This window comes from Schistocerca gregaria, chromosome 4 (assembly GCF_023897955.1).
Source record: "Schistocerca gregaria isolate iqSchGreg1 chromosome 4, iqSchGreg1.2, whole genome shotgun sequence".
In the NCBI taxonomy this organism is placed as follows: Eukaryota; Metazoa; Arthropoda; class Insecta; order Orthoptera; family Acrididae; genus Schistocerca; species Schistocerca gregaria.
Window position 1 is genome coordinate 657219393 of NC_064923.1, and position 24481 is coordinate 657243873.

At 38.8% G+C, this 24481-nt stretch overlaps 1 protein-coding gene across 3 annotated transcripts in view; it reads left to right on the top strand.

The window, feature by feature from the left end:
• LOC126266787 (b(0,+)-type amino acid transporter 1-like) overlaps nucleotides 1–24481 on the top strand; it is a 402063-nt gene that overhangs the window by 288273 nt on the left and 89309 nt on the right. For all 3 annotated transcript variants that reach the window (XM_049971332.1, XM_049971330.1, XM_049971331.1), the window contains 6 exons: nucleotides 2102–2227; nucleotides 6943–7042; nucleotides 14432–14476; nucleotides 14930–15053; nucleotides 17346–17449; nucleotides 22613–22709. In XM_049971332.1, coding sequence (XP_049827289.1) covers nucleotides 2102–2227; nucleotides 6943–7042; nucleotides 14432–14476; nucleotides 14930–15053; nucleotides 17346–17449; nucleotides 22613–22709 — 596 coding nt within the window. The remainder of the gene's footprint in view (nucleotides 1–2101; nucleotides 2228–6942; nucleotides 7043–14431; nucleotides 14477–14929; nucleotides 15054–17345; nucleotides 17450–22612; nucleotides 22710–24481) is intronic.

The window sequence follows — 24481 nt, forward strand, 5'->3', positions numbered from 1 at the left end:
TTTTACTACCTCTCTGACCGAGATTCAAGTAATTAGATGAAAAATAACTAAGGACATTTTAAGAAAACTTATCGGCCCATTGTGTTGCCACAAATTCGATAAGTACTCATTAACCTCAAGGGGATATACTTACGAAAATACAGAATTGCACACTTACTAATATCAGCAATTTTCTCTTTCTGCCGACATATCCTGTGAATGTAGAATTTTATTGATTAATGTGTGAGTGAATAATTTATTAACTGGTTTTCTTTATTCGTCTCCCAATCAAATTTTCCTTACTTTCTTGCTAGACTTAAATGTTATTTGTGTATAATACAAGACTGCATGTACATACAGACCATTTTGAAGGCTAAAGTGCGTAATATTTTACTAATTTTTGAAGTTTTGGGCAGTATGTGTTACAGACCTTCAACGTTAACTTTATCACGATTATTTGCAAATCATTTGCACAGGGTGGTTACAACTGAAGTGCAGCCAATCACAGAGAGCCAGTGTGGGCTGTAATTATCGTATGGCGGCGAAATGTTAATTTTAATGCGTTAATGCATTACGCTGAAAAAATTCCAGTTTGGTCATCAGACGCATATCTCGCGATGTGAATGCAAGAAAGACGCATTGGGATGTTTCCATATTTAATGGATTAGGAACGGGACGTAGGCAGCAAACGCCAAACAAGTGAGAAAGGCATAATGTTGATTTTATCATCATCTACGAATTACAGAGTTTGTTCAATATGAGCACCAGAGACGTCGACGAGATGTGTGGCGCCAGCTTGGCACCTGCTTGCCAAAACTGGAACTAATTTTTTTCCAGCGTAAATCGGTTTCGCATTAATATGTTGCATATCTACCACGTTTCACTGCCACACGATAGTTAGAGATCACACCGGACCCTCACGAGTAAAAGAACTTTGATTATAACCGTCCAGGATTATCACAGTGAATATTTTAATAACGGTTTTTCGCTGGTTCATTGAACAAATACAGAAAAATTAATCAACTACTAAATGTTTTCTCAATTAATCTTAAATAGTCTGCAACGCACAGTTTCTAGATTCCACGCATACATGAAACCACTGGTTTTGTGTCAGACATAGTTAAGCCAAGCCTGTAACGCATTTTCGCACTGAAATGTAGTTGGATAAGAAGCAAAGAAACGGTAATTCTCACGCTGCGACCGCAAGTCTTCTCAGTTGTTGGCAAATCCCTGGCAAAAATTTTGCGACACATAACTTGCTAACATGCCCTTTGTTCTATCCGGTACATAACTTTGTGTGTACACACTCTTGTGTTTGCTTGAAATGTTATTTGTTAGAACACGGCTGTTGATTTTGCTTTACGAAGTTAACATTAAGGCTCCATATACCTTCAACAGAGACGATATTGAATAGGAATGATCTATGAGGAAACTGGTGACGTTCGAACATCCATAAATAGGCACCCCTTTGATTTTTCCTGTTTCGAATTAGAGCTTGTAGCACACCTACACTCCACCATTGAACCTTGCCCATTGAGTGGAAATGTCGCATCAAAGTTAAATAGTCGCACTTAATCACATTCGACATTTAGGACGCTATCGTGAATCAAACTGTTTAAACGTTTTCATTGAGATATACCTGAACATGGAGAAATAGTTATGTCAAAACGATCCTTCTTGAAATGAGAGAGCCATTATCTGAGGAGATTTCTGCGACGATACTCGCCCTATACATGGCAAATGTTTGGAGCCGCCTTCAGCCTTCTATTAAATTCAAAGCGAAAAATGTCACAAATATTTTAAAAAAATGGGAGGTCAAGTGGACAAAGTGTAATTCTTAAACATAATTAATAACCTCGAAATAGGTACGATGAAAAATATCCACGACGCATAGCGGGCTTACAAGTGATTAGTTCACTTTACATCGCCGTCAGCGTAATTATCTTTGCAGTTGTAAAACAATTTCATGTGTGTATTGTATAAAAGTACAAATGGTGAGACAAAAAGAAACGAGGGACTGTACTAGCCTAAAAAAAGTCTACAATGACGAATGTCTTCGCTAGACGGAACCGGTTATCAGTTAAATGATTGTTGTGGTGTGACGTACGTTCCTCTGCTACAGGACTGATCACATATGTGAACGTGTGGAGCGTGAAACTGTACGTGCGTGTGCAGAACATCTTCACTGTGGCCAAGCTCGTCGCGTGCTGCGTTGTCGTCTTGGGAGGTCTCTACGAGCTTTGCATCGGTAAGTATCAGATGTTCTTGCTACAAAACCCTTTTTTATACTTTATTTATTTAAACAAGACGGCTGCTGTGACTGCAGAGGAAAACTGAGAGAAAGCTTTCACTTCCTTGTGTGTTCCTACATCATACAGCTCAAAGACTGCGTCTGACCACATTTAAAGGATAAGGCACTACAGGAAAATTTTTTAGACAATTTCTCTATCCTGTAAGTGGCCTCAAACAAAATCCAATACTGTGACTGTTAGTGCAGATGATCATAGACATCTCAGAAGTCGTTAAGAAACTGTCCACTTTACTTCCACAATTTATTGGAAACGATCAAGCGATGTAGCTGGTAAAGCAAATGGCACATGATACATGTGTGACTGCAAAAACTCCTTCCTTTAATCGTCCAGTAATACCACTTGTGTTGCCAGCTTAACAGTACTGACATGTATCACCACATACATTGGTATACAGTATTGTACACGTTTCTTCATTTTATGAATAAACATGTACACTAAACTAAATTTTAGAACCTAATTATATATGTGTGGTGCCTGTTCTTTCAGGTATATCCGAAAGAACAGACACCGTTTGTATGATACAGCAGCCGCATATACAGACGAAGGGAGTAGTTTTCTCGCTACACCACCACCACCACCACCACCCCTCTCTCTACACCACCACGCGCCTCTCTCTACACCACCACGCGCCTCTCTCTACACCACCACGCGCCTCTCTCTACACCACCACGCGCCTCTCTCTACACCACCACCCGCCTCTCTCTACACCACCACCACCCCCTCACTACACCACCACCCCCTCTCTCTACACCACCACCCCCTCTCTCTACACCACCACCCCCTCTCTCTACACCACCACCCCCTCTCTCTACACCACCACCACCCCCCTCTCTCTACACCACCACCCCCTGCTACAGTCGCAGGTTTGAATCCTGCCTCGGGCATGGATGTGTGTGATGTCCTTAGGTTAGTTAGGTTTAAGTAGTTCTAAGTTCTAGGGGACTGATGACCACAGCTGTTGAGTCCCATTGTGCCCAGAGCCATTTGAATCTCTTCCCCTCTCTCTCTCTTCCACCCCCCCTCTCTCTCTTTCCCCCCTCTCTCTGTCTCTCTCTCTGTCTCTCTCTCTGTCTCTGTGTTTCCACACTTTTAAACTACACCTGTGCAGTGGTGTGGAATACCATCAGTTCATTATGACAGACAGAAGGAGCACCTGAATATATTGTACACAATACTGCAAAATTATTTGGTAGATAAAATGTGCGACATGCTGACCAAAGAAGGAGTACGGCCAACAAATTGTCAAAAAACTGTATATTTAGCGAGCTGAAGAGAATGGCATGTAATTTCATGTCCTGAAAAAATACAGTACAAGGTGGTTATAATTAAACTTTCCTACTTGAGCCAATGTAAACAGAAATATATTTACCTTCTTTATAAAATGATGTTCAGGCTACACGCTGCAGGATTTTTGTTGTTAATAGTGATAGTCGACTTGCCGTTAGGCACCGGTACTGGTATGGAGATGTTGGGATGAAACATTAACATCAGTGTGCATTACAGTTGCATACAGTCAACATGGCTATGAACAAGGTTAGCAGGACTTTACTTGAAAAACTGTTTTATGAAAACAACAGCAATAGTGCTGCTACTCTTCGCGAGTATTGACACATTAAAGGAATATGGAGAGGTCTTCTTATCGCACCAGGGTTGATGAAAATGCTTCGGAACTGACGACTTGGAAATTTCTCCATGGAGAAGCCGACAGCCAGTTGCGCCACACATTATACAAAAAGCTGCTGCCTGCATCACTGAGAATGCTGGACGTAATGAGCAACCTTCAAGCGGAGCACAAGCTGTGTCACGACGGCTGAACCCTGAACACTCCATGATCCACTGTTCGAAAACTGTTGCGAACAACCTCCAGTACTGATAACAGGCTGCTGTGGATGCAAGCGGTCGTAAAATTGAGCAAACTTTGTAGTCTGGAAGGTAAATGTGGTACTCAGTTAACAAATGTTGCCCTCTCATGTGTAAACTAAAATAGGAGGGTCGTCCACAAAGTAAGTTCCGTTTGCTTGTATAAAACAAACGTGTACAGATACAGGAAAAATATTTTTGTACAAAAATCTACAACTGTTAAACTCCTTTTCTACATAGCTTCCGAAATTTTGTAGGCATAGCATAGCACAAGTTTTTGTATACATCTTCACAGAAGGTTGCCGCCTGTGTGTTCAACCATGTGGTAACATGTTCTGTCAGCTCGTCATCATCGTTGAAGTGCTGACCACCAAGGAGAGATTTTAGGCGTAAGAAGAGATGAAATTCGCTAGGAGCGAGGTCCGGGCTGTATGGAGGATGATCGAACGCATCCCAGTGAAATTCCTGTAAGAGTTGTTTGGTCACAATATGTTAGGTCGGGCATTATCGTGGAAAAAAATGTCACCTTTCGACAATAATCCTTGGCACTTGTTCTGTATTGTGCGGCACAATTTCTTAATGGTCTCGCAGTAACCATGTGCATTGATTGTTTGGGCACAAGGCAAGAAATCAATCATCAAAATGCCTTTTCTGTCCTAAAAAACATGACTTTTAGAGGTGCCAAGATTTGCTTAGGCTTTGCCTTCGTTGGGGATGAAGCGTGTCTCCATTCCACTGATTGCCATTTTGCTTCAGAGGTGTCATACAATACCAAAGTTTCATCCCCCATGACTATCTGTGAAAGAAAATCATCGTGTTCTTCTTTGTATCATGTCAAAAACTGAAGTGCACTACTCATCCGTTGTTTTTTGTGTTGTTCAGTAAGAATTTTGGGTACCTGACATGAGCAAAGTTTTCGAAATTTCAGTTTTTCAGTAACAATTTCATGAATTAGTGATCATGAGATCTGTGGAATTTTGATAGCAAGGGCACTAAGTGTAAACTTAGGGTTGTGCTTAATCTTCTCTTCAGTTGTGTGAACCAGTTCATCAGAAACCACAGACGGGCATCCACTTCATTCTTAATTGTGCGCTTGATCACATCCTTCATTGAACAGTCTGACCCATCTTCTAACCATTGAATCACTCATAGCATTTTGTCGGTAAACCTCGCAGATTTGCCGATGACTTTCCTTTGGTTTAACTTCCTTTGCATTTAGAAAACGAATCACAGATCTGATTTCCCACGCGATAATGACATTTTCAATTACGGCTGACATTATAAGGAAGCACTACAAAGCATACGTCGGCAGCAGCGATCTGAAAATGGCGTACATGTCTTCTCCTTGAGTCAGAGTAACTGCCGCGCATTCTCGGAACTGCGATTGCAGCGCTGCCACGGATAGAAATAGAAACGGAACTTACTTTTTGGGCGACCCTCGTATGTTTCTTTCAATGTTTCTTTCAATGGTTTATCCGTTATTTCTCTTACGCATGTCCTTACGACACAGTTCTTTGTCGTCCTACAATCACTCCATTGTCACGGAGGCCCTTTAAAGTATCGAAAGTTTAATTTTAACGACACTGTATATTAGTCCAGGAATTGTTAACCACCTTCAATGCAGTATAATGATATTGTCTGCAGAGGAAATAAATGAAGTTCATGTAGCAGGCATACATTGTCTTGTATGTCACAATAAATCTCTGCAGTAGCTATAATGAGCCATCAAATGAAAATGGGATACTTGGAGAGAAGTAAGTAAACTGTTCATTATTTCAAAAACAATCGCCATAACTGTTAACATATTTATCCCACTGTGCCTGCTTGTTGTCAAAGTTGTTTAGACTACACGGCAAAAGCTTCCCTGGGAAGCACTTACACGTACTGCACACAGTCCCGAGCTCTTCCCATGCGATTTATACATTTTTGGAGCCCTGAAGAGACACATTCATTGTCGTCGGGGTCGGTTTAAGGTACGAGCAACACGAGCTGATGATTATGGCACTAGTCTGAGAGGGGTGCCACAGTTGTAAGGTTTCTACATATGACATCACAAGTATGAGTAGCAGGGGCCGCTTTGGGCACAAGCTGAGAGGGGCACCCAGTGCAAGATTTCTGTACAGTGTGCATCACGATCAGTAGCAAAAACTTCAACGAATGACATGTATGAGGGGAAAAGGAAGGGGTAGGAGAAAAGAGTGGGGGCAAATGAGACGCTTGTGTGGAAAAATATTCTAGAACTGGTCCTTGTGGCTGTCACTTTGCTTTGGATGAAGAGGTGCACACCTGGGTACAATCATGGTTTCGTAGACACTGACATAGGCATGAAGACACTGACTGTCTTGTCTCACAGCTAGGTAAATGTTATTAACAGTTATGGCGACTACTTTTGAAATGATAAACAGTTTACTTACCTCTTTACGATGTGTCTCATTTTCATTTGACTGCCCCTTATACATCACTGGGTGGGAGGGAACCACAGATAATGATTTTTACTGATGTTGGTTACAAATTATGAAGTCAGTTATTTGCATGTTACGTGAATCATAATTGGTATCTCTCACTATGATATTACAGCACATCGTCTGATCAGAAAGTGTAACATGCAGACCACTTAAGTTTTCGGACGTGTGTGTTTTTCAATGCAGTTTTTAATACAAACATGCACATATGTACACCACAAGCAGATATACACACCCACACAACTGTGTGATAGTAGCCAGATTCAGCAAAGTCATGTTTTGATGTCTGTCAGATAAATAGCTAAGTGAATATTCTCTTTCTGTTACAGGCAACACTCGCAATCTGAGCACTGGTTTTGAGGGTTCCAGCAACTCTGCACGAGACATCTCCCTTGCTTTCTACAGTGGACTCTGGGCATTTGATGGATGGTCTGTATCAAATACTATCTTCACATACATCTACCTTCAGATCTATATTATTTTGTGTATTGTCAATAGGTATGATGCCACTTGTTACAGAACTAAAACTTTTGTGGTTTCTTACCTATGCACTGCCGGAATGGTTATTATCAGATTTTATGTGGTTGCCAGATGACCTTCCAGTTGCCATCTGCCCATCACCTCTCCTCCCACCCCCCACCCCTCTTCTGGCCTTGTGGGAAGGAATTAGTCTACAGTACCCCAGCTGTCTGCTTGTAGTGTTATATCCATGTGAAAGTGTGCAAACATTTTCTAAATTTTTGCAATTTGTGTAACTGACACAGACATTGGTACCAGACCAGTATGTGTGCAACTGCCTAATACTGTCATCCAGGTTAGATGGCACACAGACCCATGTCATTAATCTGCTGGATTGATTTGATCCGAGCTGGTCCACCTGTCCTAACCCGGAAGTGGCGTGTTAACACACACAGCTATACAGGCTGGTCGCAACTGAATTACAATGTTCCCTTGATATAATATATGCAGTTAATTGTAAGATATAAGTGCAGTATTATCTCACCTCTTGTTTTGGGAAACTTTTCAAATTTAGCATGAAATCATACAAATCATCTGATTAATAAAAATAAATACACTTTCTTATAGCGTAAGTCACTGTGTTACTGACACACTTTCAATACTGTCATGTCACAACCACAATAAACTCCAAATCCAAAAGCAGGATCATCAGTGAAGTAGAAAACATACCAGTGAAAGCATTTTTGCAACAAGCACCAGCACATAGACGGAACTGAACTTGTGGAACAAGAGTGCAGCAGCTTATACTGACATCGAATATTCCAGAATATACTAACATAACAAGCAAAAGAAATTTAGAAAAAATTTGCAATAACAAATAAAAATAAACAAATAACTTCTGGTAGTTGCATTTGAACTTGATACCCACAGTGTGCCAGCCAGCTATGCTAACATCTGAGCCACATAGCATGCACCATAGCTCACTCTACTGCTCCTTTTCCTGGAGAAACAGCGACCCACTGTTTGGAAGTTCTCACTGGAGGTGAGATCTTGTCAGTGGCCCTCTCGATAGCAGCACTGGTGGAGCCTCACATTCTGGTCGTGTCGTCGCACACCCCTCACTGTAACGAGCATCGAAGGTTGTACCGCCTATGGAAGCTGGAAGTGGGTCTTCAGTTTCCTTGAACGTAAAGCCCCCATTGTCGATCTGTGCCTCAGGACTAGTAGGGTTTCATATACAAGACATGGACACTGTTTCTGCATCATTATCTTCTGGGTGAATGGTCAAAGTCCTTGACTTTGTATCTGACATCTGACAAGTAAGGAGAATGTGAGACAGTCCAAAAGTGTTTTAGTAACTTTACCAAAAGTCCCACTTTCTGCACAGGTGTCAAAATCTATACCAAGTCTCAAGGACTGTATCTCACTAAGTGGTGTTTCTTGCTATAGTGCTCTCGGTCTCTCTCCTGGGTGTCCATTTTTAATCCAGTCATCTTGCTTCTTTGGTCCTGGTGATGAGGTGTTTCATGTAGTCATCCTGAGTATCATCCTGGTGAAGGGAACAGTGTACCCATTGTCATATAGGTCTCACAAATGTCGATCTGAGATAAAGGTATGAAGCCTGAAGTGTCTTCCTTAATTGTGTTGAATACACGTCACAATGGGCAGTATTGTATCTCAGTCTCTCTGCTAGACATAAACATACACTGACAGCATAACTACCAATGTCTTATTAAAATGTTCCGTGAGACCGTTCATTGGTGAATGGTAGGCAGTCACCATTCAGTGGGTGAAGCTGCAATGTGAAATTACCTCTGATACAGACCTTGAACAGAAAACTTCTCAATGGTAAGAGACCAACACACAGCATGCTCTGTTCTTCAAAGTGATGTTTTCTACAAGGAATTTTCAGATTTCCAGGGCACAACGTTGATGACAATATTATGGATGAGGTAGTCAGTGCAGACTATTATCCATAGATTCCCATTTGTTGACTTCCAGAGTTGATTCTAATTCAGTGGAATGGCACTGCTGCAGGTTGAATGATTCCAGATGCCCTAGAGGTCATTGTGCCATGTGTTTCATCGCTGCCCTTGCTTACAGTGGTTCACACAGTGTCCAATAATGTGGTAGAGACCTGGCTAGTGATACCTGCATCCTATTTTGTCTAGAGTCTTCATGAGTCCCAAGTGACCACATGTTGGAGCATCACAGAGAAACTTCAGGATAGGTGGTCAAAGATGACCTGGGATGGTTAACAACCATTTCTGCCCCATGTCATATCATAGTTCCTCTTATACAACATTCTGCTTATTAATTGGAATTATCCTTCGACTCATTACCCCTCCTTTGAGGCTTCTATAGTTTCTGATAATGCTGTTCAGCAGCAGTGTCATTTAATGCAGTGTGACAGATTTCAACAACGCTCCTGTGTTCAGATAAAGGATTCATTGAGGGCAGTCAGTGCCCTTGTGCTTGGGTCAATTTTTTTGTACTACTGTGACAGCGTACTCCTGAATACCACTTCACTAGTTAACCTGCCATCCTTCGGGCTAACCAACTAGCATAAAGAATGATGGTCCACCACAACCATGATTTGCCAAGTAAATGGTGTGGAAACTTTATGGACGAAACAACTGCAAGGTACTGTTCCTCAGCTATATTATAGAGTAACTCATTTCAGACTTGGTGAGTACTTTGGAAGCGCCTTCTTGAAGTTGCACTAGAACTGCACCTATACCATAACCGCTAGAGTCAGTATGAAGTTCTGTTTCTGCATTTCACCATACAATGCCAGGACTAGGAAGATAATAGTGACTCATTAAGGACAAGAAAAGATCTTCCACGGAACTCATTCTAGGAAAAGCTGGCGTCTCCCTGTGATAGTTCCTACAATGGACGTGCCCTGTTACAGAAGTCCTTTATGAATCACCAGTAGTACATAGGCCTATGCATTTCGGGAAAACTTGCCACATCATGAATGTGATAAGGAGTCAAGAAACGTGTACCTGCTCTTATTTTCTCTTTATCAGGACAAACTCCATAAACATTAACTATGTGACCCAAGATATTAATTTCTCGGGAAACGAAGAGGCTCTTTTTCGAATTCTGAGGTCTATAGTCTGAACACAGCCCAACACAGTTGTCAGGTGACTTAGAAATTTTCCACGTGTATTCGAAAAAAACAATTTCATTGAGATAATGAAGACACTTCATCCATTTCAGGTGTCAAAGCAGGCTGTCCATCGGATATTTGAAGGTGGCTGGAGCATTTCCCAGTCCAAATGGGATAACTTTAACTCATAGAGACCATCAGGAGTTATGAAAGAAGTCTTTTCCAGTCAGCCTCAGCATCATCAATTTGCCAGTAGCCTGACACATGTTCATAGTTGAGAAATACTTTACTTTTTTCAAGCAGCCTAGGATGTCAGTAATGTGGTGCAATGGATAAACATATTTCTGCATGATTTTGTTCAGTTGTTTGTAGCCAATGTAGAAATGCCATATGTCGTCGTCCTTCAAAAGGACTGTAGGAGAGGACCAGGCACACTCTGAAGGTTCAGGTATGTCATCCTGTAGCATATTCTTCACCTGCTCTTGAGTTATGCATAGTCCAAGTGGTGACACCCAATACGTGTGCTGGATAGTTGGTGAATGATCCCCAATGGTCATACAGCATTTCAGCAATAGCCTGTTGATCTTTGTTTTCTCCATTTCAGCTTCAAAACCATTCAAAACTGCTACATAATAGCTAACACTTGCTGACATTGTTGCTTGCACAGGCCATATCCTATTGGCAGTTAGATTGTAGCTGCTCCACTGTATTGTCTGTAGGGGTAACAGAGCAAGATTACTCACTGATGACACTGAGCAGCCTGTCCTGGACTGGACTGGCCTACCTGTTCCTATGCACATTACTTTTAGGGATGTGTTGTGGCTGCTCCTGACAATTAATAATCCAAAGTTATCTTTGATCACATGTAGTGCTTATGATCATTGCTGGTACATACGGTTATTTACTGAACCAGAGGAGCTTTTTCCCGAGGAGCCCCTCATTGAGTTTGATTGGTACCTTGTCACATCACAGTATCAAATACCTAAAAAAGCCAAATTAAGTATCTTTTTGTACATTTTCTATTTTTGGTACTTAGAAGAAAAATTGACATATTCATTATTGAAAAAATATTGAGCTTAAAACTGCTCATGCAGGAAGCAGCCAAAACAAAAAATCTATTATCATACAAAATATATTTAATACACTTTTTCTTCTAATAGCATCTTGCGGACCTCTCTGGCATAGCTCGCGGACCCCAGGGATCCGCGGACCACCTGTTTGAACCACTGATCTAGACTGATGATTGGAGCTCATCTCATGATGAAGGCAGGATAACAATGTCTCAATGCTTAAACTGTAAACAACTATGCAAAGCAATATGTGTTACTCATACTTCCTGGAATAGTTTCGTTGATCTGGAGCTCTAATCTTCCACAGTATGTCTGCTTTTGATGCCTGCAAGAAGCCGCATCTGAAAATAATACGGCTACATTCTGTTAAAACGAAAAAATTCAAAGGCCTGTGTTCTGTCATTGATAGTTATTCTTGCATTAGATGTTCCTGTTGGTTGGATGCATTTTCAGTTTTCAACTTGCAGCACAATCTTTTCTGTATCATGGAACATACTCTTCTTTAGCCGATGACGATAAGCATTCGACATCAGAGGAAAAGAAGCACCTGAGCAACTAGTGCCCAGACATGATGGCCATCAGTGAGATTTTCCAACATGTCTATAACTGTTCTCCATGGAGGATTTTCATCTATGGTGACCTCATGTCCATAGACAGTTGTTTTGATTAATATTCTTGAAGTTGGTGATTATGTGAACAGCTGGCACTCCACCTCTGTGTAGCAATGAGGAATGCCTAAGACAGAAAGTAGAATGACTTCATCTAGGGAGCTGTGATGGGTTTTGCACCACAGGTTAACTGTAACTGTCTATAGTTGACTGGTGTGAATATAACTGTTGTAACAGCTGATGTATGATGTTGTAATGGTCACTGAACATTCATCTTCTTTTTCCTGCTGTATCACACAATGTGTCCAAGGTATCTACAGTAGAACCATATCTGAGTGTAGCCCTCTGTCTTCAAATATCTGTTCTTCTGCTTTGTCGGACATTGATGCCAAAGATGGAGATAACCCTCTTTCAGCTTTCCTTACTACAGCCTGCTGTATCAAGTTGACATTCGTGGCTGCTATGTGCTGCTCACTTGGTCTGATAGTTTTGGCTGCCATAAACTGCTGTATCTCTTCTCTTACTACCAGGCTTATGAGACGGTGTTTATTCATTAGTAAAATTATCTTATTTTACAAATAGGTCCTTGGTTAATATTAATGATCTTAACTGTTGCTAATAATACTAAAAATAAGTGAGTTATCATTAGTGTAATAATAAATGTTGGTCTATGATACAATTGTTCTGAAGATATTGTTATTTCTTGGTATTTGATTGAATTGTTAATATTTATAGTTTCAGTATCTTTGAAGATGTCTATAAGTATTATTATATCTAAAATAATTAATGCTGATTTAATGAAGATTAATATTGTTAAAGCAACAATTATAGTAATTGATTTAGGTTGAAATATTTCATTTGATTCAATTCTTGTAATATAAATAAATAGAACTAATATACCACCAAGAAACTTCCATAGGGAGCACATTCAGGAGTCAGTCATATCACTTTTGCCCTACTTTTATTTTCTGTAGCATTTTCCAATGCTACGCGATGAATTCCTATGTTATTATGACATCCTTCTCCAGAAGTGCTCGGTACTCACCTCTTGTGACTCCTTTAATCAATTGTGAGAGTTGGTCAACTTCTGTCACATTCAGATTCACATTCTATATCTAAGACTTTTTCATGTCCTCATAATGCTGTTCTTTAATTGTTCTTCCATTTAGTGGGCTTGTTGCTGATTGTTACTAAATGGATTTCTTAAGTTTGGCTTGGAATTTGACCATCTAAAAAGTTTCTTTTCATTGTTTTCAATCCACTGCTGGGCTCTGCCATCCAAGCAAAAGTACACATTTGCCACATAAATAATGTCATTTAACCTATGGTATGTGGCAACTCTGTCAAATCCATTTGTCATTTCACTGGATCCTGACCATCATCTCAGGACAAGACTGATGTATGCCTGATGGGCAGATGACTTGTTGCCATTTTGAAATCCATTGGTTTGCTCAGATATGGATCTTGGGAACAATTTAATGTATTTATTACAGTTCCTATATGTGTAGGTGATGACTTTCATGTTGCCCAAATGGAACCATGATGATGCAGGTGTGTAGAAGTAGGTGGTGTCTCCAGCAAACCATGTTACATCAAAATCACATTAGAGTTCAAATCCAAAAGGAAAGTTGTCAGTGAAGTAAAAGGCTTATCACTGAAAACACATTGATTACAATGACTAGTGTACACTTAGAACAGAACAGAACAGAACAGAACTTCTGGACAGAGTTCTGCTATTTATAGAAACATTAAATGTTGCAGAATATACTAACATACAAACAAGAAATTTCAAGAACCTTCCAAAAATGATGAATATTAAATAACAAATAATGGCTATTGGTTGAGTTTGAAATGACAAGTTACAGCACACCAGCCAGCAAGTCAACTGCTACATCACACTGGGTGCAGCACACCTTGTGGCAATATTAGACTGATGATCATTTGAATTGGCTGCAGTTACCAAATAGCAAGTTGTGCACTCCTTTGATTGGAAGAAAGTAGTCCCATTTCATCCCATGTAAACACCTCTCATGAGAACAGCTCCATCACATGCTTGAAAAGTGCAGCACATCGCTTCATGAAGTAAATGACTTCCCATAAGGAAGTTAAGATAGTACCGTAATGCAGCTGTATCTTGCAGACAATGAAATTTACTAAATTTCATATTTTCATAAACAATTTTGTCTAACTCACATACCACCTTAAGTTCAGTTGAAATGTGGCTACAAAACTGCAGGCTAAATTTAACAAATATTGGTTTGAAAGGATTCTGTGTTTAAAGGTTATATCAACACAGTCATAAAAGATGAGTATACATATTACTATTTTATCTTAGATGAACATTAAATATAGCTCAAGGTTATTGCATTTTAAATTGTTTGTCATATTCTGAAATACAGTCCGCATATGTGCACATGTGTGTGTTTTCATCTTTTCATCATATTATACACACTGTATTTCATCCTGGATTTTCCATTGCTTCATAAATATTTTAATAATCTTAGTGAATTTTTACTACGCAAATCCATTAGAAGTTGTGCTTAAATTTTTCTTGTCTTTTTTCCAGGTCAATGGTGACTACCGTAACAGAAGAAGTAAAGAAACCAGAAGTGTAAGTATGATTTATTTTTTCTGTTTTATTTTCTACCAAGTGTGGTGGTGCAGTGATTAAACATTCGACTAATAGTGGGGAGGATGGTTCTCTGTTCATCCATTCCAATTTAACTTTTCTATGATTTTTCTAAGTGGCTTATGGTGAATGCCAGGATGGCTCCTTGGAAAGGGGCATTCAGATTTCTTCTCATCATCCCCAAACTTAAGTTTGGGCTTCATTTCTAATGACATGATTGTCTATGGAATGTTAAACCCTAATCTTCTTTTCTATTCTATATTATGTTTACATGTTACATTCCTTTTGTCGGAGAATTATCAGAGAGGTAGATAGGTGTTGTAATTGATGAACAATTTATTGTGTGTGGTAATCCATATGAACATAAGAATAATGTATATAACAAACTTTTATGTGACGGAACTGGTATTTAGCTAAGTATTCATCTTTTGACAGGAACATTCTCCGAAGCATAGTGATTGCAGTGCCTCTGGTTACTCTGTTCTACTTCATGATGAATGTCTCATATATGACAGTGCTGAGTATACCAGAGATGATTGCAGCACCTGCAGTAGCTGTGGTACGTTGTCAAAAACTATTTTTTGTTTAGCCATGTGTTTGTGGCAATTAGAGACAAGTTGGACACGGATGCTACATTAGATTGTTCCCTACATTTATCTATTATGAAAAACAAGTCACTTTATTTTTCTTTTTGTTGGACTGGTAGCTTCCAACTAAATCTTCAGTTCAGATAGGGGAAAAGAGGGAGTGGGTCTGAAGACGGCAGTAAATTGCTGAAGCTGGTAATCTGAATATTTTAGTAACTAAGTGCTCTTGACATAATAAATTGTTATAGGAGCAAGTAGCAGTTATCATTATAAAGATACATGACAAGCAGTAATGTACTGAAAATAGCTAAGTATTTACAGATATAAATAAATATTATCTTGGAAAAATATGATAGTAGTCAAGTAAGTAATATCATATAAACAGCTGTTGTATTGCATAGCTGCAAAGAGAACACCTGTTTCCAAAGTAGCAGCTTTATACCTAATTTATACAATTACATTTAGGTGCCATAAGAGAAAATAGCAGTAAGCAGCATAGTGATAGTTTGTGCTACTATATTTTACAGATTAAGTTCCTATCATTACCTTGTCTTTCTTTAATGTATATTTTGAGTTGCTCCAAATCCCTGAAGGTTCCCCTTTTTCTGGAATATATGAAACACAGCGAATGTGTGACTGAATGAATGTGACCTGTCACATATGTTTATTAAAAAGAGTAAGAGTGAAATACAGTACATAATCTCCCTCACCTCAGCTACCATATCTTGCAAAAAGTAAACACAAGAGATTTGGTAGATTCAGTGTTCTAAGATATGGTGATGCAAAGTATTCAGAATGACCCATACTGTTGACAAGATATGGTGTGGGACAAAATGCAGTGTTTTACAGTGAATGATGAATGTTCTGTAGAAACAACAAACCAAATTAGGACAACTAATGTTTACAGTACACGTAAAGAAGTTGTCTGGTAGGATGACCAGCATTTCCAAATTGTTCACTAATGATACTGTACTATTATGTGTAGAAAAATATTATCACTGAAAGATGTAGGCCAGTGCAAAAATATAAAAGTCAAAACAAATTTTTCACGCTGCCAAAACTATAATATTGAATGATGTGGTCAATAAATATTGTAAGATATCAATACATTGGTTTGTTTAAAATGTATTCCCAGTGGAAGCAGTCCACATTTCTACTGTGAGGAGGCAATGTGTACAGTCTGTGGCAATCATTCCACCTGTAAATATTGCAGTACTTGGGCTGTGTGTTTTTACAAGAGTTCTGAATCTCATATCTGGAGGCAACAAGGACAATGTTTACATCCTAACTGTTCCACACTCCAGCACTATTATGAAAATCATTTAGTAATGTTTTGGGGCGCAATTGTGTATGAGTGCCAGACAACCCTTGTGTTAATACATCTTGTGATGAGTAGTGTGAAGTATTGGGATGATATCCTTGCACATATTTTGGCTCCATTTAGTGAACATATTGGAGCAGGGTTCTCAATGATGGATGACAAAGCACGTCTCCATCATCACACTATTATGAACATGTCCCCAGTGAGCATAGACTCTGTCAGATGGAAATGCCCTCCATATTCTCCAGATCTCAACTGCATTGACAGTGCATGGGCCTTGCTAAAGCATGTGGTTTATAATCATCCTTTCCACCAGACTCCTTAAGGGTTTCTTAGAGGCTGCTTTGGAGCAGTGGTTCAATATCTTAAAGATTTATCTGGAAAATTTGGTATGGAGTGTGCATAAGTGCATTCAAAAGTGTCTCCAATCAAGAGTAGGGCCAATTCATTCATAAACAATGTGTTATACAAGGTGCCATTGAGAAGGAATTGTAGTGTTTGCAATGGAATCTTTTGTAATGTTTTTTGTTTTCTTGTTTGTGTTTATCAAGTGGAAATGTGCTTATCTTCTTTATTTTTGTTTTCTTACTACTGTATCTGACAGAACAAAATCATTTTTGTTTCCTGTCATGTCCAGTATTCACAATAAATTAATACATTTATTTTGACCAGAGAGAGAGAGAGAGAGAGAGAGAGAGAGAGAGAGAGAGAGAGAGAGAGAGAGAGAGAGAGAGAGAAGGAGAGAGAGTTTTTTTTATTTCCAAAATAATGTTTAAAATAGGGCACAGTTTCTGCAATACCTGCAGTGACAAAATAATCTTCTATGCTGCCTCTCCATCTTCATTAGGTAATAAAATGTATGTTTTAATAGAGAAGTAATAAATTTTTGCTGAGTCGTGTGTCAAATATTGCTCCAGAACAACCTTTGACTATTACACTGTAGGCATTTGGAGAACGCCTTCTGGGACCGATGAGTTTCATCATTCCACTGGGAGTAGCTCTGTCTACATTTGGCTGTGCACTTGGCATTCAGTTCAGTGTGACGAGGTGAGTGGCTGTACTGATAAGTGAGGTTCCTGATGTAACTGATTAAGTCACATACATGGTTCAATGTGGAAAATATATAATAAGTAAATTACAGCATAAATTTAATTTCAGTTAGGCTCACCATACTGCTTTGCAGATAATGAAAAGACAATGAGAATATTGTGCTGAACACTGGGGGCAACAGCAAAAAAATAGACCAGATACTGGGAGCTCCATTGGATCCACCGCCTGGTGGTAAGGATCCTACTACTGGAGATAATGTTGAATTAAATAATACAGTATGTCATATACTACAGATCACCCTTTCTTTCACATTTATCATGACACACACTGATGAATGTTTAAACTGAAACTAAGTTTTCATCCATCATTAACTTATTATTTGTTTGCATTACAATTCATTTTAGATAAGCCTGTGTTCATACTGTACATGGTAACTATTTACACTATGTGATCAAAAGTATCCAGACACCTGGCTGAAAATGACTTAAAAGTTCATGGCACCCTCCATCGGTAATGCTGGAATTCAGTATGGTGTTGGCCCACCCTTAGCCTTGATGACAGCTTCCACTCTCGCAGGCATATGTTCAATCAGGTGCTGAAAGGTTTCTTGGGAGATGGCAGCCCATTCTTCACAGAGTGCTGCACTGAGGAGAGGTATCGATGCCAGTCAGCCAGTCAGTCAGTCAGTCAGTGAGGCCTCACATGCATGAAGTCAGTGTTCCAAATTTTCCCAAAGGTGTTCTATAGGATTCAGGTCAGGACTCCGTGCAGGTCAGTCCATTACAGGGATGTTACTGTCATGTAACCACTCTGCCACAGGCCGTGCATTATGAACAGGTGTTCGATCTCGTTGAAAGATGCAGTCGCCATCCCTGAATTGCTCTTCAACAGTGGAAAGCAAGAAGGTGCTTAAAACATCAATCTAGGCCTGTGCTGTAATAGTGACTTGCAAAACAACAAAGGGTGCACTCTCCCTCCATGAAAAACACAAACACTACATAACACCACCGCTTCGGAATTTTACTGTTAGCATTACACACACTGGCAGATGACGTTCACCGGGCATCCGCCATACCCACACCCTACCATCAGATCACCACAATGTGTACGATGCTTCATCACTCCACACAATGTTTTTCCATTGTTCAATCGTCCAATCTTTATGCTCCTTACACCAAGTGTGACGTCATTTGACATTTACAGGCATGATGTGTGGCTTATGAGCAGCCACTCAACCATGAAATCAAAGTTTTCTCACCTCCCACCTAACTGTCATAGTACCTGTAGTGGATCCTGATGCAGGTTGAAATTCCTGTGTGATGGTCTGGATAGATGTCTGCCTATTACACATTACGGCCCTCTTCAACTCTCTGCAGTCTCTGTCAGTCAACAGAGGAGGTCGGCCTGTATGCTTTTTTCTTGCACGTATCCCTTCACATTTCCACTTCACTATCACATTGGAAACAATGGACCTAGGGATGTTTAGGAGTGTGGAAATCTCGTGTTCAGACGTCTGACTAAGTGATATCCAATCCCCTGACCACGTTCGAAGTCTGTGAGTTCCACGGAGGGCCCCATTCTGCTCTCTCACGAAATCTAATGACTATTGAGGTCACTGATAAGGAGTACCTGGCAGTAGGTGGCAACACAATGGACCCAATATTAAAAATGTACTTTTTTTTGGTGGTGTCCGGATACTTTTGATCACATAATGTATGAAAGAGATCAATGGACAAGAAATTTTTGTAAAAGTTTTTATCGTATGGTCAGAAAGAAACTACTTACCAAATGGAAACACACACACAGAACTAAAATTATTAGGTTTCAGCAAAAGGGGCTGCTGCTTCTGGCAGAAGAGAGGGGAAGGAAGGAGGCTGTCAAGACACAGATTACAAAAAAAGTAATATTGAACATATGTCAAGTCAGATTTACTTGGTAGGCTGAGAAGAAAAAATAAATACAATGAAGTTCTATTGCGTCCTTGAGCCTTATTGGACTGCCTTTTGGCAAGGAAAAAGAGACAGTTTTCGATGTGAGTCATGTTTGTAGCGGCAAGTTTTTGATCAGTGCTTGACAGAATACTTAGACATTCATAATCAAATTCAGAACAAGAAGCTTGCAAATGTATAAAATATAATGATTCTGATGTCTGTAAAGTTTCATTAGTAATGTTATTTGTTGGGGGGTGGGTGACATTATGAGTGGCCTATAAGTGTTTAAAAAACCAGCACGGAGACAGTAGACTATAAATATGAAAAAATCTTTACATGCATGATATGGGTGAACATCCGTGATAAGTTATCATTTGCTGTGTTTAATAATGTACAAGACATTATTATGGCCATCTTGCCATACCGCAAGGTGCATACACACCTTCACAAACTGATTCAGCACAACAGATTGTAGGGCAGGGTTTAAATTTGTCTTGCACATAGATGCTGATGATGTAAATCATACCTGAATTTTGCTAATTCATTTTAAATAAGAATTAGAGATGAGTCTCAGTTTGGCATCAGGGATAATCAACAAAAGTGAAAATGTGCAACATCTTGCAAATAAGCTAGGTCTCTAAGGCTTTTTAAAGGAAATATATGATGCATATGTTTCTCAAATGGATAAACTGGATACAATGGGCAAGTCAAATAATCCTTTGTTTGGAATGGTTTATTATAACTGAAAATAAACACAAATTTGACAAAAGTCTAGTGGTAGTCTGCTCCATTACTTTGAACAGTTGTGGAATTGTTGCCTGAATTTAGATGTGTTGGACATGTATTTAAAATGATGAATGTAAAGGAAATTTTGAATCTTCAACTACAATTAAACCAAGAAAGCATGGAATATGATACTGGACACTTAGAAATTAAAGATGTGAGAAACATGTGATGCTGTATTCACACCAGAAAAAAGTGTGCACATTTACAATATAGAATTAACTAGGCGAGAGCTTTGTGTACGATGGCTGAGAAAAGTAAATGTGAAAATAAAGTTTCTAATTGGTGTTTAAATTTTTTAAGGAATAATTAGAGTTCATTTTTGTGCAAATTCATTGCTCTTGTTGAGAGACAGTCCAGCACTGCGTGCCAGAATCCAAACAGCTATAAAGAGTGGCCCTTATAATATCTTACTTTCTAATAGTTCATTTATAAAATTAAAGATTGTAAATCTGTGTTCTACTTAGACTAGTCATTCCAAAGCTTATAACATATAAATTAACTACAGTGGTAATAAAATTACAGATAATAATTATTAACTCGTGCTTCATTATTGTCCAGCTGGCAATAACAGGTTGGAATAATTTTTCACCATAAACAAATATTTTTTGTAATTCTTTTTATATGTAACTTAAGTCTGATTAAAGACAAACATATTGTTTTAAATTTTGACAGCATTTTAGTAAACCCTTAGCAAATTTCCCAAATACAGAATATACAGAAGTCAACACATAGTTGGTCTGTAATGAACTGACTCATTGCTTTTGTGGTCTGCCACCCATTCTGACAATTAAAATGAATACACCCATAGTTGAAATTATGATCTTAACAAATTTGTAACTAAACAAATTAATTTAAGTTAAATTTCATTGCTCTATGGTGTACATCTTGAAAAGTATACACAGACTGATCACTCAAACTAGTAAAACATATAATAAATAAGTTCGACATTTGTAATGTAAGGAATTTTAACAGTATGTGGAGGGAATTTTAATTAATCAAATAATTAATGCATTTCCAGTTTTAACCCCATTTATAATTTATTATAGCCTCATATTTTATGTAGTGGTTTTTTTTCACCAGAAATTTTGTCTGAAAGGTAAATACTGTAATGTTTACATGACTAACTAATTGAACTTTTATATGTGGTATTTGACAAAAGAATAAATTTAGATTGCAGTCAGTAGTGATATATTCAGTAATTATAAAAAATAGACTAAATTATGAATCTGAGTATTTGTGAACAAAACAGATGTGGATCACCAACTTTGATTCCATAAGGGAAGGATTGTGCACAATGAATGCATGTTTTTATTTATAAGAAAAAATAGAAACACAGCAATCAGTCACAAAGCCATTGGTTTTTTATTATTCTTGCATATCCAGATTTCAGCTATAAATAACCATCTTCTGTGTGTTTGAGTGAGCTATAATCCAACAAATTCACAGCAATAAGTGTCACCATATAACTTTACTGGAGTGTAGGGTGGAGGAAACTCATGCGAGTTTGTTGGATTACAACTCACTCAAAAGCACTGAAGATGGCTATTTATAGGTGAAATCAGGATATGCAAGAATAATAAAAAACCAATGGGATTGCAACTGATTGCTTTGTTCCCATCGTTCCTCATAAATGTGGGTCAGGCTCATGGCCTGCCACATTACACACTGTGCTCATAAAGGCAAAGTCAATTTCATCTGCTGTGTAGCTTATAATCAATGTTGTCAGTACACAAATATGGAACATACCCAAATCTTTGGGCTGTAAAAGGCATTGTTCATATTGATTTCCTTGCAGAGAGTGAAATAGCATCTGGCGAATATTAAAAATGTCTTCTGTGGTAACAGGGTAAAAAAATGCATAAGAAGAGGCCTGCATATTTTTAAAAATATTTTTTTCAGGACTATGCACCCACCCAGGGATGTACTAAAAATGGATTTAGCCCCATGTGACTCCCAATTAATCTTTCAGCTAAAAAGACTTTATGACTAGAAAGCATTTTGAGTTAAATCAAAAAGTTACGCTGCCATACATGGTACTTTCTTAGATTTTCCACAATACTGATCATTGGAATGGCAATGGGAAGTGCTATTGACTTAAATGGCACTATGTACAAAGTACAAACTACATTTCTCACTGCCAAACTGAGAAGTTTTCATCCTGACCTCCTTTTGGTAATCTTCCTTACTTGATGTAAAAATTTAAACTCTCATTGCAAGTGTACTCTTTTGATGTAAGGCATAGTGTTGTGTCCTAGATCTTACCTATTAATGAGAAATCTTCAAAAAGTGAATAATAATATCTGACACAATCCCTCTGATGTTATCATTCATTAGGTGTAAATGTAGATGGTAGTATACAATTAACTATAGTTTTCTAAAAAAAAAATAATTTGAACTGTAACTATTGTGCATCATTGCTTTTATTGTTCTTAATGTTTGTCAGGTTATGCTTTGTAGCAGGCCAGGAGGGGCATATGGTCTCAATCTTCTCTTTTGTGCATATCAGGCGCTTCACACCTGGACCTGCTGTTGTTATTCAGGTAAGTTCCTGTGTGAGACAGTGACATACTGACACTCAGGAACATAGCATAAAGGAAGTGTCTAACAAATTAGTGGTACAGGTGCAAATCATGCAAACTCATACTGTACATGGTGTTACTGAGATACTGTGCTAATTATAATAAAACAACTTAACAGAATGTGTAAGATATTCTGAAATATCTGATAGCACAATTGTACACTTGTCCACTGAGAGAGTAAACACAGGGTGGTGCACAAAATGTGTTACCAATTTTTTATTTCACAAATTACCATGCACATTAGATATCCCACTGGGATCTCTACAGCAGTATCAGCAGAGCTTGGAAAAACAAATGAGTTACAAAATGACATGAAATTCATGATATTGCCGCTAGGAGACTAGTAAGTAGCAATGGCTGACAATGGAAGACTGACGACACAGCAACGATCGGCAATTGTGTTACTTTTTCATGAAATGAAAAGCCTTGTTGTGACTCAGAGGCATTTTCGACAACAGTATAAAACACAATGGGTCCCTTGCAAGAAGGCTATCCACAGGTTGTATGATAATGAACAGTATTGGAAGTGAAGTGACCTCAGCCTAAGCCTGGTTTGTTTGCTGGAGAATATTGAAGAGGTATTAGTTGCTGTACAGAGAAGTCCCGGGAAATCATGTAGAAGGTCAGCAGTGCAACTGGTAATATCCAGATGCTCCAATCAATGCCTTCGTAAAAGTGACCTCCATATGTACCCATACAAGATGACCTGTGTACAGAAGCTCACTGAAGAACACAAGCAGTAGAGACTACTGTTTGCTCAGTGGGTGGAGGTTAGGGAAGAAACTCTCAACAACGTTTGGTTTTCAGACAAGACACATTTTGATTTAGATGGGGTGGTTAACAAACAAAATAAATGCTTTTGGGCCACTGAAAACCCACAAGTCCTTCATGAACGACAAAATTATGTTCCGAGGATTACAGCGTGGGCAGCAATTTCCAGTCACGGACTTATTGGACCCTTTTTCTTTGAAGAAACTGTGAACAGCAGGCGTTATTTGAGCATGCTTCGCAATAGCTTCATTCCACAGCTTCTTGCTACTGCCTTGCCCTTCAACACACAGTGGTTCATGCAAAATGGAGCAAGGCCACATACTGCAAACACTGTGTTGGAGTTTTTACATGAGCATTTCAACATGCAGATCATTTCACTCAGGTTTCCAGGTCACTTCAATGACGGACAAAATTGGCCCCCCAATAGTCCAGAGCTTAATCCGTGTGACCTTTTTCTTTGGGGGTACCTAAAGGAAAAATTTTTCCAGAGATGTCCACGTGATTGAATGGAGCTCAGAAGACCTATTCTTCAAGCTTGCAGTGAAATCACTAACTTCAGTGTTCATTTGAAGGAAGTTAGGAAATTAAATGGTGGACATATTGAGCATGTGCTGAGTTAGAATAAATCTTCATGGACGGCTCTTCATTGTAGTATATGTTCCTTTCAGATTGTATTGACAATAAAGTTTATGTTCAAAAACATAATGGTAACACATTTCATGCACCACCCTGTAATATTAAGAAATATACAGACTGGGCATAGGCCTACTGCCACACTGAGACACAGTGACTCTTTGTATTTTTTTAAATTATATATTTTCTTCTTTAGGTCACATAGGGGCTGAAATATATGATACAAAATTTAAAAAATTGTAATAATTCATTCAGCTGACACACGTACTGGCCATGTCTGTATTGTTTGGTGTCTGTACAATCTAATGCTATGTCCTTCAGACACTGGT